General features: G+C 44.3%; 1 protein-coding gene across 1 annotated transcript in view; it reads right to left on the bottom strand.

The window, feature by feature from the left end:
- Positions 1 to 27,046, bottom strand: part of LOC142255125 (chondroitin sulfate proteoglycan 4-like) — a 136,598-nt gene that overhangs the window by 59,843 nt on the left and 49,709 nt on the right. Inside the window, exons 4-8 of the mRNA XM_075326588.1 lie at positions 22,560 to 23,030; positions 20,225 to 20,401; positions 18,157 to 18,355; positions 8,243 to 8,374; positions 5,899 to 6,071 (exon numbers count right to left, since the gene is read on the bottom strand). Coding sequence (XP_075182703.1) covers positions 5,899 to 6,071; positions 8,243 to 8,374; positions 18,157 to 18,355; positions 20,225 to 20,401; positions 22,560 to 23,030 — 1,152 coding nt within the window. The remainder of the gene's footprint in view (positions 1 to 5,898; positions 6,072 to 8,242; positions 8,375 to 18,156; positions 18,356 to 20,224; positions 20,402 to 22,559; positions 23,031 to 27,046) is intronic.

The following is a 27,046-nucleotide window of genomic DNA, read 5'->3' as shown; positions in this document are numbered from 1 at the left end:
GGCTTTTTTTAAAAAATTTTTTTTATAAATTAAAAGGTGTGTGAGAGACAGAATTCTTGCTGCTTGGTAGGTGATCAAATACATATTTGTTGAGATCTTGGTTGATTTATTTTGACTTTCCCATGATGCTACACAAACAAGCAGTATGTTTCAGGTGTGCATTAAAATACAGTCATATGAAAAAGTTTGGGCACCCCTATTAATGTTAACCTTTTTTCTTTATAACAATTTTTGCGTTTTTGCAACAGCTATTTCAGTTTCATATATCTAATAATTGATGGACTGAGTAATATTTCTGGATTGAAATGAGGTTTATTGTACTAACAGAAAATGTGCAATCCGCATTTAAACAAAATTTGACCGGTGCAAAAGTATGGGCACCTCAACATAAAAGTGACATTAATATTTTGTAGATCCTCCTTTTGCAAAAATAACAGCCTCTAGTCGCTTCCTGTAGCTTTTAATGAGTTCCTGGATCCTGGATGAAGGTATATTTGACCATTCCTGTTTACAAAACAATTCCAGTTCAGTTAAGTTTGATTGTCGCCGAGCATGGACAGCACGCTTCAAATCATCCCACAGATTTTCAATGATATTCAGGTCTGGGGACTGGGATAGCCATTCCAGAACATTGTAATTGTTCCTCTGCATGAATGCCTGAGTAGATTTGGAGCGGTGTTTTGGATCATTGTCTTGCTGAAATATCCATCCCCTGCGTAACTTCAACTTCGTCACTGATTCTTGCACATTATTGTCAAGAATCTGCTGATACTGAGTTGAATCCATGTGACCCTCAACTTTAACAAGGTTCCCGGTGCCGGCATTGGCCACACAGCCGAAAGCATGATGGAACCTCCACCAAATTTTACTGTGGGTGGCAAGGGCTTTTCTTGGAATGCCGAGTTTTTTTGCCTCCATGCATAATGCCTTTTTGTATGACCAAACAACTCAATCTTTGTTTCATCAGTCCACAGGACCTTCTTCCAAAATGTAACTGGCTTGTCCAAATGTGCTTTTGCATACCTCAGGCGACTCTGTTTATGGCTAGCTTCTTTCGCATCACTCTCCCATACAGCTTCTCCTTGTGCAACGTGCGCTGTATTGTTGACCGTTGCACATTGACACCATCTGCAGAAAGATGAAGCTGCAGGTCTTTGGAGGTGGTCTGTGGATTGTCCTTGACTGTTCTCACCATTCTTCTTCTCTGCCTTTCTGATATTTTTCTTGGCCTGCCACTTCTGGGCTTAACAAGAACTGTACCTGTGTTCTTCCATTTCCTTACTATGTTCCTCACAGTGGAAACTGATAGTTTAAATCTCTGAGACAACTTTTTGTATCCTTCCCCTGAACAACTATGTTGAATAATCTTTGTTTTCAAATCATTTAAGAGTTGTTTTGAGGAGCCCATGATGCCACTCTTCATAGGAGATTCAATTAGGAGATTCAAATAGGAGAACAACTTGCAAGTGGCCACCTTAAATACCTTTTCTCATGATTGGATACACCTACCTATGAAGTTCAAAGCTCAATGAGGTTACAAAACCAATTTAGTGCTTTAGTAAGTCAGTTAAAAGTAGTTAGGAGGGTTCAAATCAAGAAATTGATAAGGGTGCCCATACTTTTGCACTGATCAAATTTTGTTTAAATGCGGATTGCACATTTTCTGTTAGTACAATAAACCTCAGAAATGCAGCAGGGACTAAAACTTAACTTTTACTAGTAGCTAGATAAAATCAATAGTAATAATAAAGTGCTTGTGCATAAATTGTGCAAACAACAACAAAGTGCCACATGGCAGCGCATAGGCTTGATCTCACCCAAGCTTCATCCATGGGCTGGACTGCACATCGGTCCCAAGGTGAGAGGTCACAGGCCGGAAGGATAAGGTGGACAGGTATACTACAAATCCTGTCGTGCCCCGTGAATGAACTTCCGCCCTGACAAGGGCAGCACCCAAATAGAATGTCTGCCCCGCAACCAAAAAACAAACAGTTCCTCCCGACGCGTTTCCATCTCAGTAATGAGAGTTCCTCAGGGGAGACGGAGGAAAAAATTGGGAGAGATCGACCTGCGCCACCATTTGCCTAGCACACATAGGTCCATCACCTTTTTGGCCTGTGCTGATCCCTGCCACTGCAGGTCGATCTCTCCCAATTTTTTCCTCCGTCTCCCTTGAGGGAGACCAGTCCAGCCCATGGATGAAGCATGGGTGAGATCAAGCCTATGCGCTGCCATGTGGCACTTTGTTGTTGTTTGCACAATTTATGCACAAGCACTTTGATTTTATCTAGCTACTAGTAAAAGTTTTAGTCCCTGCTGCATTTCTGTTACTTTCTGGACTATTGGGCATTACATTTTCTGCTTAGCAGACCTGCTATTATACTTACAATAAACCTCATTTCAATCCAGAAATATTACTCAGTCCATCAGTTATTAGATATATGAAACTGAAATAGCTGTTGCAAAAACCCAAATTGTTATAAAGAAAAAAAGGTTAACATTAATAGGGGTGCCCAAACTTTTTCATATGACTGTACATCCACAGGTGTATCAAAAGCTTCCAAAGACATGACATCATCAGATGGACTGTCCAATATAGTTTAAAAGGCACAGTACTCGTAAGGGCGCTTTACACGCTGCGACATCGCTAGCAATGTTGCTAGCGATCGCACCCGTCCCCGTCGTTTGTGCGTTACGGGCAAATCGCTGCCCGTGGCGAACAATATCGGAGGTACGCGTCACACGTACTTACCTGCCTAATGACGTCGCTGTGGCTGGCAAACAACCTCTTTTCCAAGGGGGCGGATCGTGCGGCATCACAGCGACGTCACACAGCAGGCCACCAATAAAAGTGGAGGGGCGGAGAGCAGCCGCATGAACGTCACTCCCACCTTGTTGCCGGAGGACGCAGGAACGCTGTTGTTCGTCGTTCCCGGGGAACGACGAACAACCTGCGTCCAGAACGAGCAATGATATTTTGAAAATGTACGACATGTCAACATTCAACGATGTCACACACAACGACGTCGCTAACGAGGCCGGATGTGTGTCACGAATTCCGTGACCCCAGCGAGATCTCGTTAGCGATGTCATTGCGTGTAACGGGGCCTTTAGTGTAGATAAACTTTTGACTTGACAGTAATAAAAATGCCTTAAAACATTCTCTCTCTCATTATTCTGGCATTTGGCAAATATAAATAATTTTGGTTCCTAATTGACCTAAAATGGGAAAGGTTTAGGGCAGGGGTCACATAAATCAATGACAGTGACACTGCAGCTGCCGCGATAGTGACCGGGGGCACGGGCCTGGGGGCCGCACGAAGCAGAGATGTGGCAGCGGAGGGGGCGCGGGACAGGTGAGAGGAATGGTGTGGGTGTGTGTGTGTGTGTTGGACGTTAACCCCTTAGCGACCTATGACGTACTGGGTACGTTATGACTCCCTGGTACTTAAGGACCCATGACGTACCCAGTACGTCATGGCGAAATCGCAGCCCCGGTGGCTGCGATCGCTGCAAATACCTTAGATTCGGGGAGGAGGAGGGAACCTCAGGAGGGGTGGTGTCTCCTCCCCGGACCTACGGAGGTTGTGATTGGCTTAGCGGCGTTCGTCACTAATGTTTCAGCCATTGAAAATCGCTGAAACATTGAAATCCAGCCAAGATCAGTGCAGCTGGAGCCGTGATCATTGGCTGGAGCTGGGTGACATGTTTCACCCGCCCCCAGCTCTGATTGGAGAGACCGGCCTTGTGGCCGATCTCTCCAATCACTGTGGATCTGGGGCCGGAGACCGCCCCCCTCAGCTCCACTCCAGAGTCTGCTGACCCATTACTACAGGATGGGGACAAAGTGCGCACATTACTATGAGATGGGGATAAGGCTGGGGACATTACTATAGGATGGGGACATTACAAGGATGGGCACAGTATACTATTGGATGGGGACATTATTACTATAGTATGGGGACATTACTATAGAATGGGGACTAGGATGGGCACATTACTATAGGATAGGGACTAGGATGGGCACAGGACTATAGGATAGGGACTAGGATGGGGACATTACTATAGGATAGGGACTAGGATGGGGACATTACTATAGGCTAGGGACTAGGATGGGCACATTACTATAGGATAGGGACTAGGATGGACACATTACTATAGGATAGGGACTAGGATGGGCACATTACTAAAGGATAGGGACTAGGATGGGCACATTACTATAGGATAGGGACTAGGATGGGCACATTACTGTAGGATAGGGACTAGGATGGGCACATTAGGATAGGGACTAGGATGGGCACATTACTATAGAATGGGGACAAGGCTGGGGACATAACTATAGGATGGGGACAAGGCTGTGGACATAATTATAGGATGGGGGCATTACTACAGGATGGGGACAAGGTGGGCACATTACTGTAGGATAGGGACATTACTACAAGGGGACAAGGATGGGAAACATTACTATAGAATAGGGATAATGCTGGGGACATTACTATAGGGTGGGGACAAGGTTGGGACATTACTAAAGGATGGGCACATTACTATAGAATGGGGACAGTACTATAGGATGGGGACATTTCTACAAGGGGACAATGTTGGGGAACATTACTATAAGATGGGGGACAAGGATGGACACATTACCATAGATTGGGGACATTACTATAGGATGGGGACAAGGATGAACACATTACTATAAGATGGGGACAAGGATGGGGAACATTACTTTAGGATGGGGACAAGGATGAGCACATTACTGTGGGATGGGGACTAGGATGAGCACATTACTGTGGGATGGGGACTAGGATGGGCACATTACTGTGGGATGGGGCACAATACTACAGGGGGACAAGGATGGGCACGTTACAACAATATGGGGAACATTACTAAAAGAAGTTGGTCAAAATAATTTTTATATAGTGCTAATTGTAAGACTATTAGTTACAAGAAAGGGATAAAGTGTAAAAAAAAAAGTGTATATTTAAACAAAGAATGTGCACGTTTGCTTTAATGAACAAGTGAAAATGTTCAAAATCAGTGATCCCAAGGTGTGTAAAAAAAAAAATTATATATATATATATATATATATATATATATATATATATATATATATATATAGAGAGAGAGATATATATATATATATATATATATATATATATATTATATTATATATGGTACCAATAAAAATGTCACTTTGTCCTGCAAAGAATGCGGCCCCCCAAATTATTTTTTTTCCCTCTGTGCGGCCCATACACCCAGCCGAGTTTGAGACCCCTGGTTTAGGGTATGTCCGCATGCTGTGTTCTTGATTTGACAAAAAAAAAAATGCACCCTCTGGCAGACTTGACAACTGTAAACACTGCGTTTGACGAAAAAAACGCATGTGTTTTCGATGCGTTTTTGTCAGTGCGTTTTTTAAAGGACAAATAAAATATGATAGGATAGGATAATTGATAGATAGCTAGAATAGATGGATAGATAGCAGAAATAACTAGAAAGAACATATAGAATAGATAAGATAATTGATAGATAGCTAGAATAGATGGATACATAGCAGAAATAACTAGATAAGAACATATAAAATAGAAAGAAATAACAGAATAGCTTGATAGAGGGATAGTTGCTTGGACAACTGTTTTTTAAAAATTTTTTTTTTTTTTTGTAAAAAAATAATGTGGGGTCTCCCCCATTTTTCATATCCAGCACAAGAACAGCAGCAGCTGCCGGCTGCAACCCTCAGCTGTTTGCTGTATCTTGGCTGGTTATGAAAAATAGAGGGGATCTCACAGATCATTTTTTCTTTTTTAATTAATAAAAAAAAAAAAAAGATTCACATTTTTGGTGCTTTAAACCAAAAATGCTTGTAATATATAATTTCATACCAAAAGGACTCCTCACCATTTGTTGTGTGAAGCTGGACGCCTCCTCCGTAGTATTTTCTTCAACAATTCTTAAGATCTTCCCATGTATGGGAGAAGTAGTGACGTCAAAACTTATGGAGCGATTGTGTAGATTGTTCTCATCATTGGTTGCAGCTTTTAATATATCTGAAGAAATTGTTCTTCTCATTCCTGGTAAGAAAAACCAAAAACAAAACCAAAAACTGTACTACCTTAGTAATGGAAAAATCCAACAGAAAAAGCATCATACATCATCTATAGAGGTCATACTGTAGAATCAGAGGTTAACTTTTTTTTTTTGCAGAAACTAGTAGAGAGAGTTTCATATGCACATCTGTTGTGTTTGGAAAGCACTATGTGAAATCTCTGCCTGCAGTTCAACCGTGCATTTCTTCAGTCTTCTCTGGGGCTGGGGGCATTCACCCCTTCTTCACAGTCTGAGACTGCCAGATAAGCCGCAGAGCTGTGATTGGCAGCATGTGGGAGAGGAGAAAGCGAATGCACTCAGAGAAGACTGTGAGGAAACGCCAATGTTGGGCTCCAAAGTAGAGATTTCACATATTATACTGCAGAAGAAACACATTTGAGTATCTCTGCAATGGAGTGATAGAGCACAAAACGGAAAAGAGGGTCAGAATCAGGGGGACTCGGGTATTTTTATAAGGTGTTCTACAAAGTTTTTTTTGAGGTCATAGAATGGAGAAGATGGAGAGATTTTCTTCATGTCCTGACCATGTGCTCTGATTGTCTCATCCAAGACAATCTGATCACATCAAGAGGACACTCTGATCAGAGTGTCATTACCATAATCCACCCCATACTCTCGGATGAGATAATCTATGGCTGTCTGACCGCAGCCTTATGTGTATAGCCAGCTTAAAAAGAACCTGTCAGGTCCCATATGCGTTCTAACCTACAAGCAGGGTGATGTGTGGCCTAGTAACCCCTTCCTACCCATCCCTGTGTTGTAATATTGTGCAATAAGAATTTATAAAAAAACCCAAATTTTATAACTTAAGTGTTCCCTAAGTAAATGTCAGAGACTCTAGCCCCGTGGGCCTCTGCATGATTTCCATGGTACCACGCTCCTGTGGGTGTGATACCATGGATTTACATGAGTGACGTCACTGTCATCTTCTGGAGATCCCGCGCGTACGCACTTCTCATTCCCGTAGCCTTGTTATCCGGGTGCTTACTTGATGGCTTTAGACGCGCTCTGCGCATAGTCAGAACCACAGGAGTCTTCTGATCATGCGCAGTGCGCTTGTGAAACCGACAAGCAAACAACCGGATAACAAGGCTACGGGAATGAGAAGTGTGAACGCGCGGGATCTCCAGGAGCTGACAGTGAAGTCGCTCATGTAAATCCACAGGGGCGTGATACCATGGAAAGCATGCAAACACCAACAGGGCTAAGCGACGCCCGGGGACTACAGCCTCTGCTTATTTACATAGGGAACATGTAAGTTATAAAACTGTTTTTATAAATTCATATTACACAATATTACAACACAGGGATGGGTAGGAAGGGGTTATTAGGCCACACATCACTCTGCTTGTAGGTCAGAACGTATATGGGACCTGACAGGTTCCCTTCAACCAGTTCAAGGCCATTGTTCCCCATTCTTGACCAAGCACTTTTTTTCTTTTCTTTTGTACATGCACTTAGAATTTTTTTTTCTCGTTTGTACATTCAAAGAAATTTTGCCTCTTTTTTTTGTCATAGGTAAGGCTTAATTTTTATGTTATTTTATGCTATATCTTTTTTTCTCCAATACTGGTAAAAAATAAAAAAAATAAAAAATCTTTTACATGGAAAAACATTTTTTTTGTAGTTATTTAGTCCCATAAGAGAACTTGAACTTCAATGTGCTTGATCGCTCATATAATAGAGTACAATACTTCTGGATTGTGTGTAGTGTATTACGACTGACGGCAAAATGCTGGCAGGCCTTCTAATATAAAATGCCTTAGAGAAGTAAAATAAACAGGGCCATTTTAAGGACCCTGGCTGCCATGGTAGCTACGATCTCAGGGGGACCTGAGTGACAGAGGGAGCTGCTCCTTCTGTCTAATCGCCTAGATGATATGGTCGATATTGACCATAGCTTCTGACGGTTGAAATGCCAGGATAAGGCCTGGCATCGATTACAGCAATAGAGGCAGGAGCAGCAATAAGTAATACAGCACTGCCCAATCCACTAAATCACACTGATGAAAATGTACATCACAAAGTAGGACCCGGTACCCGGCTGTAATGTATATTGTCGTTGATGGACGAAAACCATTTAAAAGAAAAATACATAAATAAATATGGGAGTGTGATGCTGCCCAATACATACCTGGAAACACACCCAACCCTTTATTAATTTCCATGTTGATGACAAGTCTCCTTGCGGTGATACTAAAAATTTGCCTAGGTGCAAAGTTCACACCGTCTGTAACCTGGAAGTTTAAACCTCCAGACATGGCACCTGAAAAAAAAAATACAAAAAACAAAGTGTATTGGTAACAGATATTCAATAGTGTAGCTAAAACAGCAGCCTACCATAGGAGGTCAAGAGCAAACAGAAATCTAATAGAAAAAGGGACTCCTAAATAAGTAGTCTTTATTGAGTGGAAAAAAAAAAATAAAATCATATGCTTACACAATTAAATGCAAATTAGCAAGAGATTTCTGAAGAAGCATGATGTGAAACGAGAGTCAAGGAGCGCACTGACTTCTACTGATGGTATGCTATAATTAGCAAGGGATTCCTGAAGACGCATGATGCTAAATGAGAGTCAAGGAGCGCACTTGTGGCACCCCAGGGTTCAGTTGCCACAAATATACCTGTACCTGGGCAGGGAAGGATCTCCACATTAGGTAATCCCACATACAACATTTCCACTCCAAGCCAAGCTCTACAAGTCGAGTTCAGGTGAGGTCCCCTTTAAAGCCAAGTTTGGAGGCGGAGTCAGATAGACAGTTGACAGTTGGAAAAAAGGAGACTGTGCGAGCAGAGAGTGAGGGGAGACATCAAAATGGAGAGGGCAGTGCTTAGCCCGCACAAGTAACTGTGTGACCGCCTGAGGGATCAAGAGTGAGGCAAAAGAGGAGTGACCGGGGAGGTGGAGCCAGACCGGTTCATCCCCAAGGAACAGCGCTGATTATCGGACACCGGCGTCCGAGATTGTGAGGGATCTAATCTGCCCAGCAATAAAGACCGGGGGCCAGGGAGACTGCAGATCTCCTGGCCGCAGCAGCACCTGAAGGCAAAGCCGCTACACAGAGCTTAGGGATCGCAGTGAGTACAGCAGTGCCCCTTAGAGAAGCTCCCGCCGCCTGCCATACAGGTGAAGACAGTGAGAGAGGGATATGGTATAGCTACAGGCAGCCTAGTACCAAGGAGAAACATAGCGCAGCAGGGAGGCCACACAACTGACCTGGTGCAAAGATCCTGAACTGTTCCCAGATCACCAAAAACTGTAACATCAGAAACTGAACCCCTTTTTAACACCTGCAAGTAAAATCTGGTCAGAGTTAATGAATTGGTGTGATGCACTTTATTTCTTCATCTGAGGAGCCATAGGCTGCTGCACTAAAGTGACAGTTGAAAAGGCTGTGAAGAAAAACCGCCATATCTGTGTACTACTAAAAATGCCCTGGGGACCCCGCTTCACCTACGGGAAGCGTAACCAACTGGCTGCCTAACCATCACCCCAGAGGTCTGACCTGCAGCCCCAGTAACCATACTGGAACCGTAGGTGGCGTCACGAAATACTTTTATTTATTAATTTATTTATTTATTTTTTTTCTTTATTATTTTTTTTATTTATTTTATTTTTTTTAATTTTTATTATTTATTGACTTTCAGCGACCACCAGGGCCACGGAACCGGGCACAGGCCCCCGTGACATAATCCCATTAACCAACACCCGGAACCGAGTACCACACGGCCCTGGGGCGGGTCAGCTTTTGGCGTCACGAACAGGATCTGGACAAGGCCCAGTAACCCTGGGTAACATGTGCCTTGAAAACTGTTTAATAACTGAACTTTGCCGCCATTTTGAGCATTTGAAAAACTAACTGCGCCACAGTGAGGATGGAGATGCAAGGCGATGCTGATGCCGCTGGAGCAGCTGCAGCACCTGAAGCTGTAGCCCCGATCATGCCGCTTGCTCTGCCGTATGTCCCAGGGGCGGCATGGTTACCGCAATATGCTGGGGAGCCCAATACCCTAGCTGAATTTAGAGAAAAGATGTGCAATTTCCTGGACATATACTCTATGACTGACAAGCAACAAGTGTCTGTTTTGCTGGGGCAACTGATGGGTGCAGCAGAGCGAGAGGTTAAATCCTGGCTGAATACAGATAAAAGGACAATAACCCAGATATTTGCTAATTTAAAAGCTGCTTTTGAAACTTGTACTGTAGCTGAGCTAAGAATGAGGTTTTACAACTGCAAACAAAGACCGCAGGATAGCATACGGGATTATGCATTGAACCTTCAGGAGGCGCTGCAGGCTGTAAAGTAGGTAGACCCTGAAAGTGCAAGAGAGGAAGATAAAATGTTAATTGAACAGTTTCTTGAGGGGCTACATTCACCAATTCATCAAACACAGCTGCGCCTATGGGTCATGGAGCATCCGAGTCTAAACTTTGTAACTCTGAAGAACCGGGCCATTAGAGCACTGCGAGTCCCTGTGACTACAGACCCCGCACCTCAACCGCGGCAAGCCATCACTTCTCCCTCAGAGGTGGCGTCCCTTTCCTTAACTCCAGCAGAAATCAATGGACAGACTGTAATACCTGGTGCCTCTGATGACTTGCGTTCCCAGGTACAGCAGCTGACAAAAGATGTGGCCATGCTCCTAAAGGCCATGCAACTTCAGCAGAAACCACAGTCATCGGAGAGGATCCAGTTGGCTGACAGCCCTGAGGAAATCCCATGGATGCGAGGAAGGAGGAACCCACCGCCCAGAGGAAGACCCAACGACCGCTACGACTCGTCAGGACAACCTATCTGACGCCGTTGTAACGAGGCGGGCCACTTTGCCAGGTCATGTCCTTTAAACCAGCGACTCCTGGGGCAGCGGGCCGGCCACCAGGAATAAAACAACCAGGCCCATCGAACTGACGCGATAGATATGTGGGAGGACGACCATTCCTATCTATCTTGCTAGATGGCATTCCCACACTTGCTCTATTGGACACTGACTCACAGGTGACGACGATCCCGCATATCCTTTACAAAAGATTTTGGGCCGATTCTGAGCTCACTCGCCCAGACCCAGACCTTACTATATATGCTGCTAATGGACAGCCGGTATCACAAGTAGGGTACAAGGAGGTGACGATAAAGGTGGGGTGGGAGGAGCTAAAGGGCCAAGAACTTATTGTGGTGGATACTGATTGTCGTGAAAGAAATCCAACAATGATATTAGGTACTAATGTTGTTGAAAATTGTCTAGGAGAAGTTCTTTTCTTGCTCCAGCAGGTTGCAGAAACTGCCAGCATCGGGCAGCAGAGGGTCCTACAGAAAGAAATCAAAGCCCTTCTGCAGAGACAACAGGTAGAGTTGTCTGGTGGAGAAATCGGCAGTGTACGGGTAAGCGACCCATTCCCCATTGTGTTACCCCCAAGAAGTGAAGTGATGATTTGGTGTCGGGCAGCTATAGGCCTCAGAGGGCAGGATTACCAGGCAATGGTAGAGCCCATGTACTCAGATAGTAGGCCCACAGTCCTGACAGCCAGGGGGATAGTTGATGTACGCAAAGGGAGGGTACCTGTATGAGTTTTAAACTGTGGAGAGGAAGAGGTCAAGCTACCCAGATATGCTACTGTTGCCAAGTTGTTCACTGTCAACAACAACTCAATTCAGGCAGTGGAACCCTTGACCCCGTCCGACCAGGCGGAGGACAATAGCTCCAAGGGACAGCTGGAAGACTGGTGTCAGAAGCTGCATGTCAGCACTGATTCCACCCCTTCTTACCAAAGGCACGGAGTTTATCGGGTGGTGAAGGAATATGAACGGGTCTTTAGTAAGCATCCATTAGACTTTGGGCGGATAAAAGGGGTACACCATCGCATACCCACGGGAGACCATCCACCTATAAAAGAGAGATACAGGCCTATACCACCAGCTCACTATCAGTGTGCTAAAGATATGTTACGGGAAATGAAGGAAGCTGGGGTTATTAGAGATAGTTGTAGCCCCTGGTCAGCCCCACTTGTCCTGGTTAGAAAGAAAGATGGCACAATGAGGATGTGCGTTGACTATAGGCAGATAAACCGCATAACACACAAGGATGTTTACCCGTTGCCCCGCATTGAGGAATCACTTGCTGCATTGAAAGCTGCTAATTTCTTTTCCACCTTGGATCTTACCAGTGGGTATTGGCAGGTTTCCATGGCAGAAGAAGATCGAGAGAAGACCGCATTCACGACGCCGATGGGTCTGTGTGAGTTCAACAGCATGCCGTTTGGACTCTGCAATGCACCCGGCACGTTCCAAAGGCTGATGGAGTGTTGCCTGGGGCACCGAAACTTCGAGACTGTACTGATATATCTTGATGACGTCATCATGTATTCCAAGACGTATGAGGAACATCTGGAGCACCTGGCCAAGGTGTTTGAAGCATTGTCAAAGTTTGGTATGAAACTAAAGCCTTCAAAATGCCATTTGCTGAAGCCGAAGGTTCAGTATCTTGGGCATGTGGTCAGTGCGGATGGTGTGGCACCAGACCCTGAAAAGGTCACTGCTATCAGAGACTGGCCAAAGCCAACAACCGTCAAAGAGGTGCGTCAGTTCTTGGGGCTGGTAGGATACTACAGGAGGTTCATAAAGGACTTCACGAAAATAGCGGCGCCTTTGCAAGATCTCCTGGTAGGCCAGACCAAAAAGGGCAAGACTTCGGGCCCTCCGTTTGAATGGGGTAAGAAAGAAGAAGACTCCTTCAAGCACCTAAAGTGGGCCCTGACCGGTGAGGAAATCCTGGCCTACCCTGATTATAATCTGCCATTCGTGCTGTACACAGATGCCAGTAATGTGGGATTGGGAGCTGTGCTGTCGCAGGTGCAGAATGGCAAAGAACGTGTAATTGCCTTTGCAAGCAGGAAGCTCCGTCCTACTGAGAGAAACCCAGAAAACTACAGTTCGTTCAAGCTGGAATTCCTGGCCTTAGTCTCGGCCGTCACTGAACGATTCAAGCACTACCTGGCATCTGCGAAGTTTACCGTATTTACGGATAACAACCCGCTTACCCACTTGGACTCCGCAAAGCTAGGTGCACTAGAGCAGCGATGGATGGCCCGGTTGTCAAACTATGACTTCACCATCAAATATCGGGCAGGCCGCAAAAACGCTAACGCTGATGCATTGTCGAGAATGCCCCATTTACCAGATGCAGGAGAAGACTCGGATGAGCTAGAAGAGATAGAGCTGCCGGCTTTTCACCGCAACAGTGCATCCCAGTGTAACCAAGGTGTTAAAGGCAAACGCCAAGGGGCCACGCTGAACCAGTTACCTTACCACGGGTGGGAGGAAACGCAAGACAGCGATCCGGCTGTTCGCCTAGTTAAAGAGCTAATAATCCAACCAGACTCAAGTCTTAGCCCAGATGCCCCACCGGAAGCGCAACACCTGTGGAAGGAAAAGAGCAGATTGTTCATCTACAGGGGTAGGCTATGCAGACATTACATCAACCCCCGAACCTATGAGAGGGTGTGGCAAATAGTGGTACCGAAGAGAGATGTTCAGATGGTGCTGGAGGCATACCATGACGGAGCAGGACACTTCGGGTGGAAAAAGCTTGAGGTACTGTTACGCCACAGATTCTATTGGGTTGGCATGAGAACTACCATTGAGAACTGGTGCCGAAACTGTGGCCCATGCAACCTGAGAAGAAAGGATCATGACAGTCAAAGAGCTCCACTACAACCAATTGTCACCAAGCAGCCGCTGGAACTTGTAGCCTTGGACCATGTGAAATTGACACCCAGTAGATCCGGTTATACGTATGCCCTCACTATGGTAGACCACTATTCCCGGTTTCTGGTGGTAGTACCTGTAAAGGACTTGACAGCAAGAACCGCAGCGAGAACCTTTCAAGCCTACTTCTGCAGACCACATGGCTACCCGGAACAGGTGTTGACGGATCAAGGTTCTGCATTCGAAGCTGAAGTGTTCCAGGAGTTTTGCAACCTGTATGGATGTAAAAAAATACGAACCACACCGAATCACCCACAGACAAACGGCATGTGTGAGAAAATGAACTAGGTTGTTATAGACCTGTTAAAAACCTTGCCCTTGGAAGAAAGAAGCATGTGGCCAGAGAAGTTGCCTGATTTAGTGGACATGTACAACAACATCCCTGTGAGTTCCACCAATTGCACGCCAGCATACTTGATGAGAGCAAGACCCGGGAAGTTACCAGTTGACTTAGAAATGGGAATTGTTGTTCCTGAAACCAGTTCACCTGAAGCTGATTGGGACACTAAGCGCCAAGAGCAGTACAAAAAGGTACAGGAGTGCGTAGAAAGAAGCCTAGACCAAATTAGAGAAAGGCAAGAGAAAGATTATAACAAGAATGCACCAGCTGCTCCTTTAATACCTGGAGAGATGGTTCTAAAAAGAAAAAGAAAGACCCATAAGCTTGATGACCAGTGGGAAGCAGAACCATACATAGTATTGCCCTCTAAATTTGACAACAAGAAAATCTGCTTAATCAGCAAGGATAAGGGAAAAACGTCAGCGGCAGTTTCTAGAGACCACCTTAAAAAATGTCCTGAACAGTTGAAGCAAAAAGAAGTAATCCCGTGTATACCTCAACCTAAAGAGGAAAAGAAAGAGAAGATGATAAGAACAGTACTTGGTGATTTTCCTGAAAGTTGGCCTCAGTACAATGGAGCCATAATTATAACATTATTGACTGGCGCTCAACCAGTAGCAGTCCCAGAAAGACTGGAAGAACCGGTCAACGTTTCAGAAGAACTACCTGTCGCAGTAGAACCAGAGAACCCTGCTATTGGGGATCCTGCCAGTCCTATGGTAAGACTAAGACAACATTCACATATACCAATATTGCGTAGATCCTCATGCAGACTAGTAGATAGTGCATGCATAGCACCAGCACTAAGTACCAGTACACTGCACCGACCAGTTGTGACACAGGCATTACGTAGGTCTAGCCGTAGCAACTTTGGTCCGCCCCGTCCCGTTATATAAAAGAATATTAAATAGAAAGTGTAGTAGTTAGTAAAATGTAAAAATATTTTATTTATTTGTTTATTGCAACTAAGTAAATCCATAACCGTCAAGCGTGTTTAGCCTGCAGGACTTTTTGCATGAACTTTTGCATCTTCTTGAACTTTTATGAAACAATGGACCACAGAACTGGTAGTGGTCAAAAACTTTCTTATATATACCATACTCACATTTTGCAGCGGAAGGACTGCATTTTTCTGTTTTATTGGTTTCTGTAATTTTTATTTTTTAAGACTTTGTACTACTCTTTATTGTTGCTAATGTTTTATAAGTTTGTGTTTCCAGTCCAGGAGTACTGAATTTAACTAAGGGGGAATGTGGCACCCCAGGGTTCAGTTGCCACAAATATACCTGTACCTGGGCAGGGAAGGATCTCCACCTTAGGTAATCCCACATACAACATTTCCACTCCAAGCCTGGAGGGGGAGCTCTACAAGTCGAGTTCAGGTGAGGTCCCCTTTAAAGCCAGGTTTGGAGGCGGAGTCAGATAGACAGTTGACAGTTGGAAAAAAGGAGACTGTGCGAGCAGAGAGTGAGGGGAGACATCAAAATGGAGAGGGCAGTGCTTAGCCCGCACAAGTAACTGTGTGACCGCCTGAGGGATCAAGAGTGAGGCAAAAGAGGAGTGACCGGGGAGGTGGGGCCAGACCGGTTCATCCCCAAGGAACAGCGCTGATTATCGGACACCGGCGTCCGAGATTGTGAGGGATCTAATCTGCCCAGCAATAAAGACCGGGGGCCAGGGAGACTGCAGATCTCCTGGCCGCAGCAGCACCTGAAGGCAAAGCTGCTACACAGAGCTTAGGGATCGCAGTGAGTACAGCAGTGCCCCTTAGAGAAGCTCCCGCCGCCTGCCATACAGGTGAAGACAGTGAGAGAGGGATATGGTATAGCTACAGGCAGCCTAGTACCAAGGAGAAACATAGCGCAGCAGGGAGGCCACACAACTGACCTGGTGCAGAGATCCTGAACTGTTCCCAGATCACCAAAAACTGTAACATCAGAAACTGAACCCCTTTTTAACACCTGCAAGTAAAATCTGGTCAGAGTTAATGAATTGGTGTGATGCACTTTATTTCTTCATCTGAGGAGCCATAGGCTGCTGCACTAAAGTGACAGTTGAAAAGGCTGTGAAGAAAAACCGCCATATCTGTGTACTACTAAAACTGCCCTGGGGACCCCGCTTCACCTACGGGAAGCGTAAACAACTGGCTGCCTAACCATCACCCCAGAGGTCTGACCTGCAGCCCCCAGTAACCATACTGGAACCGTAGGTGGCGTCACGAAATACTTTTATTTATTTATTTTTTTTTCTTTATTATTTTTTTTATTTATTTTATTTTTTTATTTTTTTTAATTTTTATTATTTATTGACTTTCAGCGACCACCAGGGCCACGGAACCGGGCACAGGCCCCCGTGACACAATCCCATTAACCAACACCCGGAACCGAGTACCCCACGGCCCTGGGGCGGGTCACACTGACTTCTACTGCTGGTATGCTACAATTAGCAAGGGATTCCTGAAGAAGCATGATGCTAAATGAGAGTCAAGGAGCGCACTGACTTCTACTGATGGTATGCTATACTTTGCAAGGGATTCCTGAAGAAGCATGATGCAAAACGAGAGCCAAGGAATGCACTGACTTCTACTGATGGTATGCTATAATTTTCAAGGGATTCCTGAAGAAGCATGATGCGAAATGAGAGTCAAGGAGCGCACTGACTTCTACTGATGATATGCTATAATTAGCAAGGGATACCTGAAGAAGCATGATGCGAAACGAGAGTCAAGGAGCACACTCTGACTTCTACTAAAGGTATGCTATATACATTTCATGTGTACATCCTTAGAATGCTCTCCTTTCCTTTACATACTTTGTGTATTTCAGTTCTCCCACACCTCGCTATCTCTATAGATGATACTTTTTATTACTGAGAGATAAGCGTTAGTTGCACTACTATGATAGTGAAGAACCTGCCTGTACTCTATCAAATGAATTACGTTTATTGTAACTTCTATTCCTTTTTTCACCAGCTTGTGGAATTTCAAAGTAAACCCTTTAAGCGATGTAGCATAATTATATGGATATTTTATTTAAAAATGTCATTACTGCTTATATCCATATTAACTGATTATTAATAATACAATGTTAAAAAAAATATGACAGTGGCCGCATGCACTCCTGCTAATCAAATGGAAAAAAGACGAACAGCCTGACCTGTCAACCAAAAATTGAAATGCTGAATCAAGAAGAGTCTTGTTTACTGCAGAAATGAAGCCTAAAATGTTGCGGAGTTCACCCGTAGGGCCTAATAATACCCACAGTGTCACCTAATCTCCCGTAGAGGTTAAATGTTGCCGGGCAGTGAATAAATAAAATGGAAGGATAAACAGTACAGTGAATAAGGCTGGCAATGGAAGCTGAACAGTCCGGCAGGTGGAGCTGGCAATGGAGGGTGCCTGGTCAAATCATAACAGATAGGCATTCATTTGAGTGGACAGCAGTCGATGTGGTCAGTTGAACCTGTTCCAGTGAAATGATTGCCGGTTCTGGGATTGCTTTGGGGACAGTCTGGAGGTGCTCTGCTTGCCTTAATTTTACTGAGAGGTGTAGGTGGCAGTGGTACATGGGAGAAGACAAAGCACCCTGGCCAGCGGTGCCCCGACTGTGCAGAGGCAGCGTACTCGTGGATGTGTGACATCACATGAGGAGTCAATGTGCACTAAAACTAAAACTTTTCTATTCAACAGAAGTCCATAGTGCACATGGACTCATCAGTTGATATCACACATGCACAAGTATGCTGTGTCTGTGTGTTCCTGTCTATATGTGATACTGGAAATGTTATTTCAAAATGGTCATGCTAACGGTCTCAAGATGCCCTTTTGACAAATTGGGTACTATTAGATTGTACGAAAAGTAAACCTGCCTGGCAAAAATTGTTTGGAAAAAAAACCAAAACAACAAAAAACGTGATGTGGACATCTTACTACTGCCATGGCTTACCACTGTGCACAAACACCAAGTGACCATCATTTATGTGTTGCTGGGTAAAATTCAGAATGCTTTTATCCGGATGAGATTTGAGAGCTAGATGACCATTGCTTGGTGGTGTGATGGAGAAGACGAGATCCTCAGGGGAGGAGTCCTTATCTTCAGCAGATAGATCATGGTTTGTCACTTCCGTCACCGAACCAACCCACACCTAGAAGACAGAATATGCAAGTCTAAATTTTTACTCTCTTAATGTATAGTCGGAAAGCATTTAACCTTTACACAACTGCCGAATGGAAAAAACAAAAAGAAGAGGTATAATGGCAAGGTCTTTAATGCCAAGGGAAGAGAGGATTTGGAGTAGGAGGAAGTGATTGACTATTTCAGTGGAAGAGTTCAGGTCTGGAAAAAGGACTATAGAGAATGGTCTGTCAGCTTTCGAGGTAAGTAAATAGTATGTTCGGTTGGAGCAGTTTCAGTGGAATGGGTGGGACGGAAGCTAGATTAGAGGTTGTCAAAGATTGAGTTAGCTGAGAGATGGTAGCAAAGTTCAGTGAGGACATGCTGTTCTAGGAGTTTTGAAGCAAACAAGAGAAGCAATGGCTGGACATAGAGGTTGGCTGGAGGAATGGTTTTTTCATGATAAATAAAAGAGGCACTTGGCACTTCAAAGTGAGGATGACAACTCAGATTTTAATAGAAGAAATTACAACAAAAAGTAATGGTGTAACGTTACGTTCTCTATATGAACCTTCATCAGACACAGATTGCTGTAGGGTAAGACAGGACACTGAAGGTAAAGCCCTGAGATCAGGTGGAGATAGTTGCTATATGTAAGGCACTTCTTCAGGACAGGAGTAAGTGATATATGTTTGGAAGCAGAAAGTTAACTCCTTAACGACCTCTGATATGTATTAATACCGTGGACATCAAGGGGATTAATTTACTCCATTTTAAAGCGGTGATAAGAAATGCATGAATAGTGCCTCCACCCGCAGGCGAAATTCCCGCAGGTGACAACTGTTCATGACGACTGACACCTTGCGGCATCGGTCCCATCTGGATTTGGGACTGACCAGGACAGAGTAACCAATTAAATGCAGATGTTGTCAATTGAGACAACATCTAAGTGGCTAAAAAGGGGTTAAAACAGCCCTCTTAACATCATTGACCCCCAGCAATCGTAATTGTGGGTTCCGATGGTTACCATGTTACCTCAAGGTCATCTAATGACCCAGGGTACAGGAGCCTGTTAGACCAGTTACACCAGTTCTGTCAAGAGGAATGGGCCCAAATTCCTACCATCTATTGTGAGAAGCTTGTGGAAGGAGATCCAAAATGTTTAACCCAAGTAATACAGTTTAAAGGGAACCTGTCACCAGATTTGGTGACTATAAGCTGTGGCAACCACCACTGGGCTCTTATATACAGCATTCTAACATGTGTAGAATGTAAAAATGACTTTATAATACTTACCTAAATGGTCGGTACGGTGCAGATGGGTCAGATAGTTGGCTCTGTTCTCCAGGTGCGGCGCCTCCTTGTTCGGCCATCTTTGTCCTCCTTCATCTGAAGCCGGGGTGCATGACGTGTCCTACGTCATGCACACGCGCCAGCATTGAGGTCCTGTGCAAGCGCACTACAATACTTTGATCTGGCTTGTTCAGAGCAGATTCAAAGTGCGCGTGCGCAGGACCTCAATGTCGACAACTGTGCATGACGTAGAGCCCAGTGGTTGTTTTCGCAGCTTGGTGACAGGTTCCATTTAAGAGCAATGGTACCAAATACTAATGAAATGGATGTAAACTTTTGACTTTGCAGAAAGTAATAAAAATGCCTTAAAATAATCTCTCTCTCATTATTCTGGCATTTGGCAAATATAAAGAATTTTGGTTTCTAATTGACCTAAAACAGGAAAGGTTTATTCTGATTTTATGTCAGATAGTGAGAAAAACCTGCAGATGTGTCTTTATAGAGAGTGTATGTAAACTTCTGGTTTCAACTGTATTTTGTTGTACCAATCCTTTATCGCAAGTCGTCAGTAACAACAAGAAACACCATGAAAATAAAATATCCTTACCCGTAAAATCTTATTAACAGTAATAACTGGGAACTCATCATTCACAGGAGTGATGGTGACAAATATCGTCTGTGGTAGACTTTCCTTGGAAAGTTCCGTACTGTTCACAACGATGGTAAAGTTATCCTGCGAGGACTCACCGTTATCGTGGACGTAGTAAATCAATTCTTGTTCCATCTTGAAAAATTAAACATTTAACATAAATAAATCCCAGTTTTAAAGATTATTGATACGATTTGTTGTCACGTCAGAAATATAAAAGAGGCCCATATCATACCGGAGTCCAGAGACACAATAAAAAAATAAATGAAGTGGAGAAGGAGCACACCGACAACCCAAAGTGTCACGTTTGACAGCTACAAGAGGTGAAACATACTGTACAGTCGCGGCTCAACCAAACAAATAAGATAAAAAAACAAAAATACCGTTTCGCCTTATAAGACGCACTTTTGTTCCCCCAAATTTATACGGGAAGGGGGGAGGGGGTGTATATATATATATTATATATATACACACACACACACACATACACTGCAGGGTCCGCTCTGGAGCGCAGCTGGGGGCAGGTGAATACTGCAGGCGGCAGCGTTAGATCTCCTGCTCCCGCTCATATAATATGCACAGCCGCTGTCCATCACCGTGGTGCTGAAACCGCACCGCAGTGACGGGCTGGGGCAGCGGTGCATATTATATGAGCCTGCATCCCACTGTGATGGCACATGCCCCCCCTGTGTTGGATATGGCCCCCATGCTTCTGCTCATCCTAAAATAAAAAAGCTTTACTTACCTCATCCAGCATTTCTCCCCGGTGTCCCTGCTTCCACTGTGATCAGGTACGCAGAGATGAAGTCACTCTGCTGTGCCGATCACATGACCGGCACTAGAACCAGGAAGTGGAGGAACAGAAGCATGGAGGGAGACAGGAGGGAGATCAGCACTGGAGGAGGTAAGGAAAGAGTGTTTTATTTTACTATGGGCAGCAGCATGGGGGTGATATCTAACACAGGAGAACATGTGCAATCCATAGGGGGCCATAGGCAGCACAGGGAAACGTATGCAATCCATAGGGGGCCATAGGCAGCACAGGGGAACGTGTGCAATCCATAGTGGGCCATAGGCAGCACAAGGGACTGTGTGCAATCCATAGGGGGCCATAGGCAGCACAGGGGAATGTGTGCAATCCATAGGGGGCCATAGGCAGCACAGGGGAATGTGTGCAATCCATAGGGGGCCATAGGCAGCACAGGGGAATGTGTGCAATCCATAGGGGGCCATAGGCAGCACAGGGGAACGTTTGCAATCCATAGGGGGCCATAGGCAGCACAGGGGAACGTGTGCAATCCATAGGGGGCCATAGGCAGCACATGGGAACGTGTGCAAATCAAAAGTGGACAATAGGCAGCACAGGGGAACGTGTGCAATCCATAGGGGGCCATAGGCAGCACAGGGGAATGTGTGCAATCCATAGGGGGGCATAGGCAGCACAGAGAACGTGTGCAATCCATAGGGGGCCATAGGCAGCACAGGGGAACGTGTGCAATCCATAGGGGGCCATAGGCAGCACAGAGGGACGTGTGAAATCCATAGGGGGCCATAGGCAGCACAGGGGAACATGTGCAATCCATAGGGGGCAATAGGCAGCACAGAGGGACGTGTGCAATCTATAGGGGGCCATAGGCAGCACAGGGAACGTGTGCAATCCATAGGGGGCCATAGGCAGCACAGGGGAACGTGTGCCAGCACAAAGGGGCTATATTCAATATAAGGGGGCCATATCCAGATTAAGGGGGCTAATTTTAGGATGGGGGGGCTATGAGGGACATATACCCTATATGATTTGTTAGACGGACACTGGCATTATAAGATAGACCCCATTTAAAACTAAAAAAAAAAATAAATTCTCTTTTCCCTTCACCAAATTTGGGGGTGCATCTTATAATCAGGTGCGTCTTATAAAGCGAAAAATACGGTACATACTGATGGATTAATTTTTATTTATCACAATTTACAGTCTATTGTTTAAAATGGACTTGTCACCAGATTTCACAATACAAACTGTATACATTATTTATTTCATCTTAAACCTGATGAGGCTGGTCTAAGTTTTAAGTATGGATGAATAATCCTTTCTGAATGTCTTCTACCACTTATCCTGATTGATGACTCCTCAGCGTCCCTCCTCCCTGTTGAAATCTCACTCTGCACAGTACAAGCTGCAAATATATCTTTTTGTTTGCTAACTAATTATGGTATCCTATAAATATTGTTATGATTAAATATTCCCCTCACAAAATAAATAAAAAAGTAAATAAATCAAAAACTAAAAATGTTTTACCTGTTTTTTGGAGAACCTTGATAACTTTACTCCAGGAAATCTCATATTTTCAACATAACCATTTTGGGGTCTCTCCAAAAGGACAAACTCAAAATTGAGATCTTGAAAGTGTTTATTCACAACTCGTAGATAATCCGGGGTCAAGGCTTTGGATGCTCCTTCCCTGATAGTAATATTCTGTATTTCCAGTGGAATTAGGATTGGAATTATATCGATAGACACTATAATCCCAGTAATGTCTCTCACGCCGTTTGTGACGTCTAATGTAAAGTTGTCCTGTACTTGGCCAGATGCAGTCTGCACATATTGGACGTTTCCTCGATTTATATCTTGCTGTGTGAATGTTGTAATGGATTTTGGATCATCGGGAAAAAGTCCTTCAGTGGATTCAAAACGACGGATGTATCCATGTGACGGACTTGTCACTACGGTGTACACAATCTCACTGGGTGCGTTATCTTCGTGGACAACCTAAAATAAGTGACATGCAAAATGTGAGCAATCCAACCTAGGTTACTATGTAGTGTATCTTTTAAAAGTCAAATAAAATACAGCTGAAATACAAGCATAAAATTAAAAAAAAAAACAAAAAACAATAATTAGTAAAATCCAACATGGACAAAATTGAAACTTTTAAAATTACCTTTCCATGAAAATGTGGATTCAAGTTTCTAGTGCAGTAATATACACCATTAGCACATTTCTTGAAAAGGATTGTTATTACATCAACTATACTCCATTGAAAAGTAAACATAGGAGTGCAGATCCATATTCAATTATTGCCTAGCAGAGGCGCCGAAATATAGAATTTATTAATAAATTCATAGTTTTATATACTACTAAAGGAGAGACACATTTTAACAGAATAGTGCCGCAGAAGAAGCAAAAACAGGGGGGCGAAACTTTTGAGATACACTTTTTCAACTCTATGGCCTTAGACCAGGGGTGCAGAACTTGTGAAAATGGGGCTACATGTGACCTGCCATGCCATACTACCAAAGTTTCTGTATACTGTATTTTTCAAAGGCAGGAGTAGCACACTGCTAAGGAACCAGGATGCGATGGAGCAAGCACAGTGTAGTTATACAGTATCTGGGTCCCCTGCACATCAAGATACTAGGTAGGGTTCATTGACCCCCAGTTTAACCCTCCAGCAAGGCAGGTGAATTTAGCAGTAGCTGCATATGCATGAAGCTATCACTATTCAATTTTAAAGGCAACCTTTAACCAGATTTGGCAACTATAAATTGTGGCCACCACCAGTGAGCTCTTATATACAGCGTTCCAGAATACTGTATATAAGAGCGAAGGCCGCTCTGTAGAACATAAAAATAACTTTTATCATACTCAGCTAGGGGGCGGGGCGGTCCGGTCTGATGGGTGTTGCTGCTCTCAGATCCGGCGCCTTCTCTCTGCTGTGATGGTCGTCCTCCTTCTACCCAGCCCAGTGTGGATGACGTGTCCTATGCCATTCACACAGGCCAGCATTGCAGTCCTGCGTAGGCGCACTTTGATCTGCACTGCTCAGGGCAGATGAAAGTATTATAGTGCGAATGCACAGGCGGTCTTTAACCTTTCCTCGCAACTGCGCATTACAGTACTTTGATATGCCTTGAGTAGGGCAGATCAAAATGCGCCTGTGCAGGACCGCAATGCTGGCCTGTGGACACGTCATCCATACTGGGCGGGATAGAAGGAGGACGGCCATCACTGCAGATTGAAGTTGCCGGACCGAGCCCAGTGACACCCATCAGACTGGACCGCCCCTTAGGTGATAATAAAAGTAATTTTTTATATGTTATGCAGCGTGGCCTGGGCTCTTATATACAGTATTCTGGAATGCTGTATATAACGGCTCACTGGTGGTGGCCACAACTTCTAGTCGCAAAATCTGGTGACAGGTTTCCTTTAAGAAATGTGAAATGCAGCCAACTACTACAACACTCAGCCTTCAATGGAAATGTGGCCCTCAGACCAGAAAAGGTTGTTCAAAACTGAGCTGGAAAAGAATATATTCTGAAAGTCTTGTCCCCAAATCTGTGTTCAACTATCTACTGAATAACATTAGAAGGTTAGGCTATGTTCACACAAATTATGTTTTTTGCAGGGTTTTTTCAGGATTTTAAAAAAATTAAAAGCTGCATGTACAGTAGCAGCAAAAGCTAGATTTCCAAAATCAAATGCACACGGTTTTTTTTCCTGTTTGAATTGAAAAACAAAAGAAAAAACAAAGAAATGGTTTGGCACACCTGTTAATATAAGTGCAATTTGTAGGTGCACATTCACACTGCGACTATTCGCAGACAGAAGATAGGATGAAACCAAAATCAACAAATCCCCTGCAGTAAGTATATAAGTAGTAATAGTACATGTATATAACATAGGGTACTTAGTTTACAGTATTTTGTTCAAAAGAGCATAAAAGCCATCCCACCGCAACAAGGTGTACCCCAATCAGGATGGTCCCATCTCTAAGGCCCCCTTCACACGTCAGTGAAAAACTTTGTGTTTTGCATGGCCGTGTTGAAGGTGCGTATGGCCCATCCGTGTGCCGTGATATTGGCACACTAGTGTTCACCGTGTGCTATATGTGACAGCACACGGAGAGCAGGAACTTTTTACTTATCTGTCCCCGATGCTTATGTCTCTGGCGCTGCTGCTTCCTTACTATGCCAAAATAGATAGGTGCAGAGTCTGACAGTTTCACACCTGCCAATATAAAGCTAAATAGAGAAAATGTACAGCCGAAAAAGTGGGAGCCACGCCTCGATATGTACAAAGTAAAACAAATCTAAAGCAAAACCTTTTTGGGCCGTGGATTTTGTCTATGTAGCTTTCCAAGGGCAGGTGTAGAAACGAACAAGTCTGCTTCCCACTCTGCTCCAGTCTATTATGTAAGGGTTACGGACCACTCTGAATGGGTACACCCGGTTGCGGTGGGATGGCTTTTATTCAAAATCTACTAATAATATTTACTTACTGCAGAATATTTGCTCATTTTGATTTTATTCTCGGTTTTGTCTGTTTATGGCCACAGTGTGAATGTGCACCTATACATTCCACTTATACAAACAGGTATGCCAGCCCATTTATTTGGTTTTCCTTAACGAGGTGGCCCACTACAAAGCATAGTGGCCACATCGGTGTAAAGGTGAAACTGAAGGCTTTTTCTAAATACCTTCTGTTGTCAATTCAGCCTGTGAGCGGCGCTATCACTGTCCACTCCATCTCCATCATGTGACCCAGGCTGCTGTGACCCTTGATGTCTGGTAGGTCACGTCAACTTCAGGAATTGGAAGTTGACCAGACATCACCGATGCGGGACCCAATCTCTGTGACTGACTTGGCTGTGGGCAGTTTCTTTTTTTTAAATCAGATACTTTTTTATTAAAACAGAATACATACAACAGAATAACAAATTGGCATCCAAATTAAATTTATCACATCTATTACCCCTTTAACTCCCCCTCCCGCCCCCTCCCCCACCCCGGCAGCAACACTTCTCCCCGATACTACATCCCATTTAGTACACACTTAGGATACCCTTCAACTGTAGTATAGCAACCATCCCGTTGTGCAAGAGGAACAACTAGTAACACAAATAAAACAAAACATACACATCAGAGGTCTCCGACGGCTATCCCGGTCCCAGACCAGTTTATTGGTCCATCACTCGTCTTATTCGCATTGCAGCCAAGGAGACCATAGCTTCTCAAACATTTTAACATTCCCCCTTCTTTCATACACTCCCCGTTCCAGCTGAAGTATACACTTCACCCTTTTAATGTACTCTCCCCTGGTCGGGGGGTCTTTTTTAATCCAGGACCTGGCGATTAGCTTTCTTGCCGCATACAGCAGCCTAGCAATGACAATTTTCATAGTATTTTCCACCCCAAGCTCCTCAACATATCCCAATAGGCATATCACTGGTTCCCTGGGGAGGACACACCCATATGTTCTTCCTATCTTGTGGATAACCTGAGTCCAAAAGGAGACCAGTCTCGGACAAGACCACATCATGTGAAAAATACCTGCGTCAGATCCCTGACACCTTGGACACTCCGAATTCCTTTTCAACCCCATTTTAAACATCAGTAAAGGAGACCTATATACCCGGTGAATCACGTATAGGTGAGACAGTCTGGCTGGTTCGCTCATGGAAAGTTTAGGGATATACTCTAAGATACTCTCCCACACCTCCTCCGTTATCGGCCCTACTTCCTCCTCCCATTTAGATTTAGTTTTAATTGGGTAGTCTAAAAGAAAGGTATGTAGTATATCTTTATACGTGCCAGAAATGATCCCTTTAGTGCTTCCTCCGCCCTTACACACATACCAGGTCAGTCTGTATGGCCACACTTTGTTTAGCCGCTTGGGCTGCAATCGCATGTTTTAATTGACTGTAGTGAAGCCAGCCGGACGCCGGTAACTGAAACTCACTCTGTAACTGTGGGAACGATTTCACAATTCCTCCGTCCAATATCTGA

This window comes from Anomaloglossus baeobatrachus, chromosome 1, assembly GCF_048569485.1.
Source record: "Anomaloglossus baeobatrachus isolate aAnoBae1 chromosome 1, aAnoBae1.hap1, whole genome shotgun sequence".
Taxonomy (NCBI): domain Eukaryota; kingdom Metazoa; phylum Chordata; class Amphibia; order Anura; family Aromobatidae; genus Anomaloglossus; species Anomaloglossus baeobatrachus.
The sequence above is the reverse complement of the archived record's forward strand: the minus strand, read 5'-3'. Positions and strand labels throughout refer to the sequence as shown.